Source organism: Panthera pardus, unplaced genomic scaffold (assembly GCF_024362965.1).
Source record: "Panthera pardus isolate Hobbes unplaced genomic scaffold, ASM2436296v1 HiC_scaffold_13, whole genome shotgun sequence".
NCBI classification, from domain to species: domain Eukaryota; kingdom Metazoa; phylum Chordata; class Mammalia; order Carnivora; family Felidae; genus Panthera; species Panthera pardus.
The window spans coordinates 193,155,452-193,169,588 of NW_026526688.1; the positions used below are offsets into that span (position 1 = coordinate 193,155,452).

The window sequence follows — 14,137 nt, forward strand, 5'->3', positions numbered from 1 at the left end:
ATTTCTCCATATAACTGGTTCACCTAATTCTACATTTCAAGACAGCTGGGGGGAAAGATCCGAACGAAGTAAAGAAATAGAGGGGAAATGAGACAATGTCTTCTGGGGGATATTAAAAAACATAGAAGCAAAGCCCTGGTGAAAGAGCAGAGTTTAAAAGAAAGGAGGGGAGGGGCACCTGGGTGGCTCATTCGGTTGAGTGCCTGACTTCGGCTCAGGTCATAATCTTGAAGTTGATGAGTTCGAGCCCCGAGTTGAGCTCTATGCTAATAGCTTGGAGCCTGCAGCCTGCTTCGGATTCTGTGTCTCCCTCTCTCTCTGCCCCTTCCCTGCTCATGCTCTGTCTCTGTCTCTCAAAATGAATAAACATTAAAAAAAATTTTAAAAGAAAGAAGGGGAAAGGGGAAGAGGATGATAGAAATATTAAGGGCCCTATCTATGTTCTATTATTTAAGTGTTATTCTTGTTTCTTTAGTACAGACTGTGCATAAACCATATCTCCGTACCCCACACAACTAACACAGTGCCTGGGAGGGTGTTACTGGACCTAGATTCATATGGCCAGATTATTCGGTTACTAATTTGTGGGATGTTAGGCAATTACCAGAGTGTCTTCAGGACTTAGTTTCCTACAGGACTACCTCACAAAGCTGTTTTAATAATAATAGCTTACAGGCAGTATTTACTATGTGCCAGGTGCTAACATAAGCAGGTCAAATATATGAACTCTCTTAATTCTCCTAACAGTGACATGAGGAGGTATTTGTCTTAGCTCTAACGAAGATACCACAGACTGGATGGTTTATAAACAACTGCAATTTATTTCTCATGGTTCTAGAGGTTGGAAGTCCAAGATCAGGATGCCAGCGTGGTAAGAATCCTTTTCCTGGTTGTGAACTGCCAATTTCCGCTTCTATCCCATGGCATAGGAAGCAAGCTCTCTAGTGACTCTTGCAAGGGCAACAATCAGTCACGACCTAATGTTCATGACTTCATCTAATCCTGATTACCTTCCAAAGGCCCACCTCCTAATACAATCACAGGGTGAAGCAAGGGGTCAACATATGAACTTGAGAACACAAGCATTTAGTCCATAGTTTTGTCCCTATTTTCTAGAAGAGGAAACTGAGGCACAAAGACCTCATGTAGCTTACTCAAAGTCATACAAGCAGTATCTGGCAAAACCAGGAATCTTACTTTATCTCCAGTCTGTGCTTTTAACCGCTGCTCATACTTCCCGTCCATAAAGGGCACATAGTAAGATGAGAAATAAACAGATGCGCCCTATTGCAAGATTCTTTCTCACCTTCTATCCATCATTTATTGAATATTCATCAAACCCCTGTGTTGTCATGGAACTGTGACAGATAATGGGGAGATAAAGGATGAACAGATCCTATCTGTTTCTTGCCTTCCCACAGTTTATAGTCATTAAGCAAATAACACTTTCAGGTTCTCAGCCTTCCCTGTTTTCTCCCGTTTCTCTGTGTGTCGATTAGTCCACCAACCAACCAGTCGAGGTTTGATCATGATTAGCGGAACCCGTAACAGGGTCTCCCTAGGTTTCCTTGAGGTCTGGAGGGGGCGGGGGCACGTGACCTGTGGGGAAGAGACTGACCTCTCGGCAGTGACCTTGCTGGTCTCCTTTCTCCCTGAATCTCGACTTAAAATGGAGGGATGTGTACCAAGGTTCTTTCCCCGCACTAACCTTCCGTGATCATTAGCCCCTCCCCCCTCCCCCCCCCCCCCCCCCCGCCCTTCCTGACACCCCTGACCTGGTGTTTCTGTGCTTGAGGTACATTCCAGCCTCCCTAATTCCCAAGGGACATTTTTCCTTCCTTGGAGGCGCCAGAATTCCACGCTGCCCTCCCCCTCCGGCCTGCTGGGGAGGAGATGCCGCCCTGCCCCCAGACCCAGGCTGGGCGCCCGCCCCGAGCGGAGGGGCGGCCAGTGTCCAGTCGGTTCACGCGGCACCGTTTCCCTGTGGGTCCTAAGTTCTTGGAACCCCGGTCCTGGGCCACCCATTAGCCGGGGCCTTTGACCAGCGGGCAGGGAGGTCGAGCCCGCCACCTGGGCATGGCAGGGAGGCAAAGGGCGGACTAGGAGGGCCCAGTGGCGCCCAGAACAGCCACTCGGGCGAATGGGCGTCACGGCCCGCGGCGCCCAAGCACAGCTCCCGGCCCGAGCGCGGCCATTGTGCTCGGCGGCCTCGGCCTCAAGGCCTGGTGGGCGTAGCGGCAGCGCTGAGAGGGCCTCCAAGACGACACCCCCTGCCTTCGGATAATGTGTTTTAATGTTGCGAAACAAATAGGGTAAAGACTTGGGTTTCTCTCCTCAGCAAGCGAAGGACACAAGCACGAAAAGAACCCAGCAGGTAAGAGAGAGCTCCAGCCGCCGCCGCCGCCGCCGCCGCCGCCGCGCGCCTGGTCACGTGGGCCTCGGGGACCGCATGGCGGCGGCCCGCGCGTCCCCGCGTCCCGGCCGGCCGAGTAGGCCGGGCGCGCGCGCCGACGGGGCGGGCGCATGCGCAGGGGGGCGCGCCGCCTCTGCCCCGCGGCGAGGGTGTCTATGGAGAGGCGGCGGCCGCGGCTGCTGAGGCAGAGGCTGAGGCAGTGGCGATGGCGCCCTTCCCCGAAGAAGTGGACGTCTTCACCGCCCCGCACTGGCGGATGAAGCAGCTGGTGGGGCTCTACTGCGACAAGGTAACGGTGTGCGGGGTCTCTTGCCCCGGGCAGCGCGGGCCGCGAGGAGGAGCGGGCCGGTCCCCGGGCGGCCTGGCCTGCGCCGCGCCCGTGGCCCCCGGGGCCGCGCCGCGCGGCTTGCCGCCTGCGCAGCTGTCAGCGCCGCGCTCGCTCCCCCGCACCCTCGGCGGGGAGCCCGCGCCCCCGCCCGGCCGGCGGCCTCGGACGTGCCCTCGGGGCCCGCGGCGCGGCCGCTGCCTGGCTGCGTACCCCTGGCCGGGCGGGCCCGCTGCCTGCGGCCGTGCCGAGCCTCCCGCCCCCGCCCCCTTGGGGAGAGGGGCCCCTCCGCGCCCCACCGACCTGCGGGGACCCCGGGCCGGCCACCTGCGCTGGGCTTCCTGTCCGCCCGGGGCCGGCCGTTTCTGCAGCTGTCCCCCGCCGCCCCCATCGCCGCCGCCCCTCATCCTGCTCCCGGCCGGTTTGGGGGCCCCCGGGTCTGTTTGCAGACGCCACCCATCCATCCTTCCGAACCTCTCGCTCGCTTCCTGGCTCGAGGGGCAGCTTCTCCCAGCCACCCCCCTGCTCATCTTACGCCCCCCGGCTGTTCCCCGGCTTGATTTGGGAGAAACCCCAGGTTTCCTGGTCTAGGATGGGGAGACGCTTCGCTCTTGGTTTAGAGTTCTTTTTCTCCTTGCAACTTTTATTGTCCTGGAGCATTTCCTCGGCGTGGATCGTGTGATACGACCGCTACTCTCTGTTGGAATTCTTTACGTGGGCTCCAGTGAAACGGGCCTCGGAAAAAGTTGGTTTAACTGTGCGAACCTTTTTGGACTCTTGATTGGTGCAGCATTAGCTGAAAAAGCACTTTTCTGGAGATGGCTCAGGGCCTTCTGCTAGGGATTTTAAAGCAGTATCAAGCGCCCACATTTTTGTCAGTGTTCCGTTGGGGGAAAGAAGGGCCACCTATGTCCACATAGGTGCTGGAAACTTCGGGCAGGCCCGTTTTCGTGTAGAAATGAACCAGATGAAAAGCATTTCAACAACTCTTGCTGAAGCCCAGAAGTCAGCTTTTGTGAATTTTCAGAACTTCCACAGCACTAAGCAAAAGCCCTGTTGAGGGAAAAGAGGGGTTCTGAGAGCCCAGTGAGGTGGTTGGAGGATGCCCAGAGGGCTCAGGGCGAAGCCACGTTAAAAACCAGCGATTAAAAACGCACTCACAACCACCCTTTTCCTCCTTCCATTTTGGAAATTAAAAAAATAACCCGATTCGGGTATAGGCTTAAACAGGACGGGCCAGGACAGTGCTTCTCAACCTTGGTAGCTGATTAGAATCCCCCCCCCCCCCCCGCCCCCCAAGGCTGTTAAAAGTCCAAATTCAGTGCCCAAAGCACTGAAAATTCGGGAGTGACCCTGGCATCAAGTATGAACAATTTGACGCTCCCCCGGTGAGTCCAGCTCCCGTGCAGCCAAGGGTGAGAACCGTTTACCCAGAAGAAGCGAAAGGAGCGGGTAAGCCATCCATTAGGCTGCCCGACCCTGAAGTGTTTCAGTTAGATCGCTGCAGTGTTTTTACCTCCTCTGGGCTTTCAACTTAGTTATTCCTACGGTGGTCACGAATTGCAGGAAATTTAAAAAAAAAAAAAAAAAGGGAGTTTTTTTTGTTTTTTTGTTTTTTTTTACTTTCTCAAAATTGAAAAGGGAAAGTTGGTGAGGACTTCAGGAATATGAGGTCTTCTCTGCAGGCCAGCCTGGAGATGGCTTGAAATTGTTACGGAAATTTTTGTGCATGTGTACCCTTTCCCAGCGTGTTTGTGGTTTTCGCGAGGCGGTTGTGACTTTCCCGTGGTAGTTAAGAGTCACAGTTTTACTTAGTTACATGATAGACTAACCAGCCTTATACAGTGCCATTAAAAAAAATTCTTTTTTAAATGTTTGTTTATTATTTTGAGAGAGCGTGAGCAGGGGAGGGGCAGAGAGAGAGGGAGACCCAGAATCCAAAGCGGGCCGGGTCTGAGCTGTCAGCACAGAGCCCAACGCGGGGCTGGAACTCACAGAGATCATGACCTGAGCCAAAGTCGGACCCTTAACCCACTGAGCCACCCAGGCGTCCCATATACAGTGTCATTAAAAAAAATTTTTTTTTTTTTTTAATTTTTTTTTTCAACGTTTTTTATTTATTTTTGGGACAGAGAGAGACAGAGCATGAACGGGGGAGGGGCAGAGAGAGAGGGAGACACAGAATCGGAAACAGGCTCCAGGCTCCGAGCCATCAGCCCAGAGCCTGACGCGGGGCTCGAACTCACGGACCGCGAGATCGTGACCTGGCTGAAGTCGGACGCTTAACCGACTGCGCCACCCAGGCGCCCCCCAAAAAATTTTTTTTTAAATCTATTTATTTTTGACAGAGAGAGAGACAGAGTGCAAGCAGGGAAGGGGCACAGACAGAGGGAGACCCAGAATCTGAAGCAGGCTCTGGGCTCTGAGCCGTTAACACGGAGCCTGACTCAGGGCTTGAACTCACAGACCACAAGATCATGACCTGAGCCAAAGTCGGATGCTTAACCGACTGAGCCATCCAGGCGCCCCTTACAGTGCCATTTTAAAAACCAATACTTGGGTATGGGGCGCCTGGGTGGCCCAATCTGTTGAGCGCCTGACTCTTGGTTTCAGCTCAGGTCATGATCTCACTGTATATGAGTTGGAACCCTGTGTCGGGCTTGGGGCTGAAGGCACGGAGCCTGCTTGGGATTCTCTCTCTCCCTCTCTCCTGCCCCTCCCCCTCCCCTGCTCCACCTCTCTCTGTCTGTCTCTCTCAAAATAAGTAAATTCATTAACAAAAAATACCCGAGTCAAATGAGATTCTTTTCAGTACTTAAATGTTTCCTTTTGCAGTAATTAAGAAAGCATTTTCAATTTGACATAGCATAAGTCAAAATTATCACTAATTCTTAATTAGATGTAGTTAATGAGATTGTTGTAGATATTCATCAAGGAGATTAAAAGTCCAGTTTTCCAAACTGTGGATCAGAGATCAAGGTGATTTAGGGAGAAAAAAACTATAGGAATTCTATATCCAGATTTCTTCTTGATACTAATAGCTAGTGGAAATCTCCTACGATGTCCTTTGGGAGCCAGGGTGGAGAGATAAGTGTTTTATGATGGATGAATAATCTTAAAGGACTAATTTAAGAAAAAAAATTTTTTTAAATGTTTATTTATTTTTGAGAGATAGAGACAGAGTGCAAGTGAGGGAGGGGCAGAGAGAGAGGGAGACACAGAATCCGAAACAGGCTCCAGGCTCTGAGCTGTCAGCACAGAGCCCGATGCGGGGCTCGAACTCACGGACTGCGAGATCATGGCCTGAGCCGAAGTTGGATGCCTAACCGACTGAGCCACCCAGGTGCCCCTAATTTGTTTTTTTTTTTTTTTATTTATTCATTTATCATCTCAAGTTTTGCCTTCACCATTGTTTGGTGGTAAAGACCAGGGATATTCAAATAGCCAGCAGTAAAACTTTACAAAATGAGAACTAGTTTTTGTACTCAAACTAAAAAGGTACAAGATATATTATTTCACTGTATTCTAATGTTGATTCTGAATGCACAGTGATTATAAAAGAAGTCAGTTTTATTTCCAGTATCAAACTTTTCAAGTACAATGTACTTTAGAAGCATCTGTGTATTTATTGGCATCAACTCAATCATTTATATACTTAGACTATAGTTTACTTAGAATAACTTACTCTGAAGTTATAGGCCATTTTAAATATTGCTGTGTAATACCTAATTTAATTCTTTGCTCTTGGATTTCCTCTTAAATTTATATAAGGTTTTATGGAAAGTTTTTTTCACTGTTACCTGGACAATAGTCCTTTGAAGTAAGTAAAGGAAGGGTTATTCCTATTTTATAGCTGGGGACTTGTAGGCCTAGATTAGCTAGACCCAGTTCACATGAGCAGTTAGTTACAGATCTAGATGGAAACCCAAGTCAGGATCATGATTTCTTTTCTTTTCTTTTTTTAAATTTAATTGTTTTTAAGTGTGTTTATTTTGACAGAGAGCGAGCTAAAGAACATGAGTTGGGTAGGGGCAGAGAGAGAGGGAGAGAGCTTTCCAAACAGACTCCCCGCTGAACCCACGAACAATGAGATCATGGCCTGAGCTGAGATCGGGAGTCGGAGGCTTAACCAGCTGCGGCACCTAGGTGCCCCAGGATCATGATTTCTATTTATATCATGATTTAATTTGTATGAAACCATAGTAGTTTCTGAAAAATCTTTTTGGGTAACAGTCTGTTATGAAATCTTTTTTGCTAATTCACTCGTCTTCCAAATTGGGAGGATTTTAGCGAACGTTTCATTGGATGACATCCTTTTTCCAGTTTACTCCGATCCCTCAGTCTTTCCTCTAGTCCTCAAAATTTAACATTAATTCTGCCAGTAAGTCTGGAGTCTCTACTGTGTGTTGGCCCTGTGTTGTGTCAGTAGCTTGCATTGGTGATACAAGGTGTGATTCCTGTTCTTAAGGAGTTTACTATCTAACATTTGTGCTAAGGTGGAAATCCAGATGTGGTGCAGTGGGAGCCAAGGGAAGTATATGGTCCGCTGTGCATTAAAGTGTCAGGAGTGGCCTAAGTCTCTTTGAACTGAGTGCTGAGAACAAAGTAGGTGGTGGTTCTAAGGATGTGCATGATACAGAGATTCCCAGACTTACACATAAGCCAGTTATAGAAGATTCAAGTGGTGGGGGCTTTATGGAGTGCCCAGGTTTTTCGGGTAAGGATATTAAAAGTGCTATTTACTTTATCAATTTATAAACAAAGGACATTTTGTAACTGAAGCCCTAAGAGGGAAATAAGCTACTAACTTGAATAGATTATTTTATTTTATTTTTAAATGTTTATTTATTTATTTTTGAGAGAAAGTTTGCACAAGCAGGGGAGGGACAGAGAGAGAGGGAGACACAGAATCGGAAGCAGGCTCCAGGCTCTGAGCCGTCAGCACAGAGCCTGACGCGGGGCTCGAACTCACAGACTGAGTGAGATCATGACCTGAGCCGAAGTTGGATGCTCAACCCACTGAGCCACCCAGGCGCCCCTTGAATAGATCATTTTAAAAAATTGGATGTAGCTTTATGAAGAATTTAGTTTCTTTGTTTTTCTCTGCATACCTGTAAAAGCTGTTACTGATTGGTATTGGGGAGATTGGTTTATTAGAGGGAATATTGAATTGAGAACTAGAAAGTGGAGGAAAGGGGAATTTAATGAGTTCTTACTACATGCATACATTATTTCTTTTAATCCTTACAAGAGCCTCGTGATACAGGTATTATCTGTTATTTAAAGATGAGGAAACAGACTTAGTTTAGTAATTTACCCAACCCACTCAACTAGTAATTAGGAGAGACAGAATTTTAATCATAGGATTTTTCCCCCCTTCTGAAGCCCACATTTTTTTGTATTACCTTATTGATTTTGTTACTTATTACCTGTTACATGATTTTCTGCAAATATTTCACCTGTGGGCCATAGTTTTTTTCATACAGTTAGTCCATAAGATAGTTATTAAGGTTTTTTTAATTGAGTATAAATCTCCATTGATTGAATCATAGCATTGTCTGGCTGAGTAGATAAAAAGTAAAAATTTATTTGAAGCAATAACGTTTGGGTTTTTATTATACTATTATATATATATATATATATATATATACATATATATATATGTATATATGTATGTTTGAACTTAATCTAGTCTTTAAGTGACACAACTTTTTGAGTCCGTTTGAAGCCAGGTTTTAAGATTTTAGGTTGTAGAGTGTCTGAGACAGAAAGCCAGTTACAAATCCTTTTAAATATGAGAGATACCATGTTACTGGGTTGTTACTATTTGTTGACTATGTGTATCCTGTTCTGTATAGGTTTATGGTGTTGAGTTTGCCAGGCATCAAGGTATACAAGTTTATAGGTCATTTAGGAAATTTTCTATCCTATTGTAGCAGTGTTTTTCCTAGTGTGTTCTATAGTCCATTAGTGGGTCATGGAATCAGTTTCATGGGATACAAACAGACTTTAAAAAATGAAATGGAAAAGTATATATTGGAGTATATCACAGGGTAGAGAGGGAAATAATTGTTTCCTGAAATTTGTTTGAAGTGTTTGTGATGTGTGTGTGTCTAGGTTGCACTGTATTTCAGACTAAAGGTCATGGTTAAATGTGTTTGAAAAACACTTCTTTAGAGTAGCATTTCTCAACCACAGCACTGTTGACACTTTGGGCTAGATGATTCTTTCTTGTGACTGCCTGTGTTTTGTAGGATGTTTAGCTGGATCCCTGGCTTTTTACCCACTAGGTGTCAGTAGCACTTCTGCAGTGGTTAACAACCAAAAATGTCCTTGCACATTAGTTCCTGGAGGGTAGAATTGACCTTTGGTGAGAACTATTGCTTTAGAGCAAGGTTCTGACAGTTCACTCTCTTTGTTGGATGTGGAAACAAACAATCGGTTATGATTGGAACCGATATTCTATGTTGCAGAAAGAACATAAGATTTAGAATCATAGAGGTTTGATCTCTGTTTTGTTGTCTACTAGTTGTATCGTTTTGGGCAAGTTGTTTTTTCTGAGCCTCAGGGTTTTCATCTATAAAATGGGAATTATAATACCTACTTTATCTAAAAATACTTACTTTAGGGGCACCTGAGTGTCTCAGTCAGTTAAGTGTCCAGCTCTTGGTTTCGGCTTAGGGCATGATACCATGGTTTGTGGGTTCGAGTCCTGCATTGGGCTCTGTGCTGGCAGCTCTCTTAAAATAAATACGTAAACATTAAACAAACAAACAGCACTTAGTATATAGTGCATCATAGGCCTCAATATGTCCCAGATATTACTAGTATCTAGGTTTTTTGTCTCAATCAAGTTTGTGTGTTTGAGTAACTTTGCAGAGGCAAGCTAAATTTTAAAAATTCCTGTAAACCGATTTTTTAAAAGTCAAATTGTATGCATTCTGGTTATCTTTTTAGCTGCAAAATTTACGGACTTTAGTACCAGGCTAAAACAATTGCTCATTTCAAGTGGAAATGAAGTGATTTGGGTAGCATAAGGACTTCTAATGATAGCTTTATTTGGGCTAACTATAAAAATAACAGAAAAACCCAAGCAGGGCTTATTTATATTAATTTTGTGTTCTTTGGATGTATTATTAAATTATAACAAGGGCTCTATGAGGTAGTTAATATTATTAGCCTTATGTTACAGATGAAGAAACTGAGGTAGAGAGCCATTTAGTGACTTGTGGCAGAGATAGATTCCTTTCTTAGCAGTCTGGCTCCAGACTCGCACTTGCAGCCACTAAGCTGGATTGACTCTATGACTCATGTAGAGTCCTTTCATGGATCTCATTGGGTTCTCGGTCTGTAGTGTGGACCTGGTTTTTATTTTAGCTTGTTATTAAATCTGAAAGATTTCCTAATAGTCCAGTGAGAATGTATGCAGAATTTCCTGCATGTCTTTTAAGATGTTATTTTCCTTAAGTCATGTGAGGGCATTATTTATTTTTTTGCCATGCTTTGGTTTTTGTTTCTTAAAAATTGTATAGCAATAGTATGTTTTAAGATTTATCTGTTATTTCTAAGACTTATTTTTAATTAAAAAACATTTTTTATGTTTACTCATTTTTGAAAGACAGAGGCAGAGCACAAGCAGGGGTGGGGCGGAGAGAGAGGGAGACACAGAATCCGAAGCAGGCTCCATCCAGGCTCTGAACTGTCAGCACAGAGCCTGATGTGGGGCTCGAACTCATGAACCGTGAGAGCGTGACCTGAGCTGAAGTCGGACACTCAAGTGACTGAGCCACCCTGGTGCCCCTAATTTTAATTTTTTTAAATGACCCATGATAGTATTTGCTAAGACTAGCCACTGGTGAATTTTGTTGTGATCTTGTGTAGCATTTCTTAGGATAAAATCAACATTAGTATAACCAGATCTGTTCTGCCTCTTGTTTTTGTGTGACTCAGGAGCTACGAATGGTTTTTACATTTTTAAACAGTTGGAGAAAATCAAAAGAATAATATTTTGACATGTGAAAATTATATGAGATTCAGATTTCTCCATCCATAAATAAAGTTTTATTGGAACATAGCCACATTCATTCGTATGACTGCTTTAATGCTACGGCAGCTAAATTAAATAGTTGCTATAGAGTATGTCCTGTAGAACCTAAAATATTTATTATCTGGCCCTTACCAGAAAAAGTTTCTCGATAATTTACTCACTTATTGTGGCTACTGTTCCTTATGTTATTTCCTTTCACCAGACTAGAAGCTCCATAAAGGCGGAGATGTCTATTTTGTTCATGATGTTCCTATCTCCAGTACAGGAACAATGCCTAGCTCTTAATAGCTGCCCATTAACTATTTGAATTGAGAAAAAAAAAAAGTGCATGAATTTATAAAAGCGAATGATTAATTTTCAAAATGACTAGAGCTAGCATTTATTAAGCACCAATTCATTTTAATTTCATAGCCACCATGTGAACTACAGATGTTGTTATTCTCATTTAACATCAAGAAGAAACTAAGACATTGAAAGGAGTAAAGTAACTTACCCAGGGTTACACATTTAAATAAATGGTAGAACTAGGATTTGATCCCTAGAGACTCTGTTGTGGTTTCCTATAAATGACTTAATACCTAATACGCATAAGTTTTACATAAGCTACTTAGTTAATTCTACTATGTGTAGTGGAATAGTTCTACTTTAGGTGTTTACCATCTTTTCTGGTGCTTTGTCATAAGCCTACTACTCCTGTTGAGGACAGGCAATTGAGACAGCTTAGGGTCTGCTCCATTTTAGGAATACTGGGTCAGACTTGACCAACCAAGTCTAGGAAGTGTGGTGTCAGTAGCTTCTTCCCCTCCATTCACTGTCTGTGTTTTTAACCTAATCAGGTTTTCCCTCTTAAAACTGGACTTTGAAACTAGAGTTGATACAATAGGAAGTAGATTTAATATGGCAATGGAGGGTTTGTATATTATTTTGAACTTTAATTTGAATCAGGTTTCTTGATAAGATTATACATTTAAACACGAGAATTTAATTTGCCATTCAGTGTGAAAAATTAAAATTACTTCTGAATAGTTATTTTCTTTGGTTGAATAGTAGAATTAAAGAAAATGGCAGTGTATATACTTCTTTATTTTGTGATTGATTTGTGCCTTTCCTTCAAGTGCATTTACTTTCTCGTGCCATGATGTGCTAGGTTTCCATGTTGTACCGTTGCAGTGCCTTTACCTCAGAAAAATACATGATTTCTTATCTGAGCTGCTAAGTGTTTATTCTGTTTTTCTTAAAAAACAAAAACTAGTTCCCCTAAAATCATCTAATTATTTTTTAAGTTTATTTATTTATTTTGAGGGAGGGAGAGAGCAAACAGGAGCAGGGGAGAGGAGGGGGGAGAGAGAGAGAGAGTCCCAAGCAGGTTCCATGCTGTTAGCGCAGAGCCTGATGCAGGGCTCGATCCCACAAACCAGACTGTGAAATCACGAGCTGACGTCAAGAGTCGGACACTTAACCGACTGAGCCACCCAGGTGCGCCCCTAATAATATTCTGATAGCTCAATATTTTATAATTATTTCTGGAACAGATCAGACTCATCTTGATATTAAAGTTTAAACAAACTATAATAGAGTATTTTTAAACTTTTACATTGTAAAAGTAGTATAATAGCATAAAGAACATTTTGAACAAAGAAAAAAGTACTTATATTATCCTAACACAACTATTTAAAAATTTCATATAGCTTTATGGAGTATCTGTATTTAGTATATGTGTAGAATAACAGAATCTTAGGTTTGGAGGGAGTCTGGTCCAATCCCTTTTATTTAAAGAAGCTATGTGATTTTTTGGTTCATGAATCAGTTTCCTGTATCATCAAGCTCTTCAGAATGTAGACCATTTTCTTTCTGACCCTAGTGTACTTTTTATTATACCATTATAATTTGTCAATTTATGAATTTCCTTTATGTGTGCTTGAACAAATAAGTGTAAGGGAGGTATTTTGCTGTGTACAAAACTAAATAGGAGTGTATTTGAATATTTTTTATTTCATATATATGTATATTTACATATATTTATTATGCCTTTCTTTTTAAAATGTTTCTTCAGCTTTCTAAAACGAACTTTTCCAACAACAATGATTTCCGTGCTCTTCTGCAGTCTTTGTATGCTACTTTTAAGGAGTTCAAAATGCATGAGCAGATCGAAAATGAATACATTATCGGTTTGCTTCAACAACGCAGCCAGACCATTTATAATGTACATTCTGACAATAAACTCTCTGAGATGCTTAGCCTCTTTGAAAAGGGACTGAAGAATGTTAAGGTGAGTTGCAAAAATGAGTATTTAACTGTCAAAACTTGTGTCCTTACTAGTATGTCATTAGCAAAACCTATTAGCATTTTATAGTAAATGATGTTATGTTACAGAAAAAAAATATTCTCACACTGTTAAAGACAGTAAGGAAGACTTTATTCAAGGGATTACTTCATTGGGGTTTTGCAGTAGGGGAGAGAGATTGGGCTCAATTGTGAATAGGATATCTAAGGATTTATAGCCAAGGAACAGAGCAGGGGTCAGGAAAATTTCTAAGAAGAAACATCAATGGTAGACTGACTCAAGAGGATTTTTACTGAAGGCAGATCAGGGTGGTGAGATATTGAGGATGGATAGATACTGACTATGATCAATGTCAAGGGTAGAGGGATTTTTGCTAAACTGACTCAGAATGACTTTTGCTAAAACTAGACTAAGTGGGCCAAGGACAGAGTTCAAGGTTGAGGCCTAGTTGAGAAGAGGGCTCAAAGGAGTCTGAGTCTATCAGGTTGACGAGAATCTTTGTTAGTTACCTCTTTATTACTGTATATAAAATTTATAGTGAATGCTACTCCACAGGTCTTAAAGTTGTTTTTGTACGTTGAAATTTTAATTACCACAAAATTTTTACTTTCTGGTAACATTTGCTCAACTCTTAGAAGAAAGCTATAATGAATGCAGTTACTGGTGACTGAAGGTGAGATTGTTACTACAATGAATGAATACTTTTAAAAAAATTTATTAAAAAATTATTAATTTATAAAAATTTGTAAATTTTTATTTAAAAAATTTTTTATTTAAAAATTGAATGTTAGCTATAACATTTACTATATTCCCTTTTTCCATATTTTAGGGTGCAGGGATGGTTAAATGGGACAATTTGTAATTGTATGACATAAAATTAGACCTATTTGAGTATAGTTTAGGATAATGATATAGAACGATTTTCCTTTTACTTATGTTTGCATATTGTGGAAATGTGAAGTTTTATCTTTTATCTCCCTCTGGCTTGGTGAAGCATAGATTTAAGTTGCAACTCTGTCAAACAACCACACACCTTTCACTTACAGACTTGCGTTCTAGAAAGACTGT

The 14,137-nt window shown here is 42.8% G+C and overlaps 1 protein-coding gene across 2 annotated transcripts in view; it reads left to right on the forward strand.

Moving 5' to 3' along the window:
• The first annotated feature begins 2,227 nt into the window (after nt 1-2,227).
• Nucleotides 2,228-14,137, forward strand: part of FBXL5 (F-box and leucine rich repeat protein 5) — a 48,129-nt gene continuing 36,219 nt past the window's right edge. Inside the window, exons 1-2 of one of the 2 annotated variants that reach the window (XM_053901675.1) lie at nt 2,228-2,374; nt 12,839-13,054. In XM_053901675.1, coding sequence (XP_053757650.1) covers nt 12,920-13,054 — 135 coding nt within the window. In that variant the 5' untranslated portion in view covers nt 2,228-2,374; nt 12,839-12,919. Of the gene's footprint in view, nt 2,375-2,519; nt 2,703-12,838; nt 13,055-14,137 lie in introns of those variants that run through there. The other variant, XM_019453671.2, reaches the window with a different exon arrangement.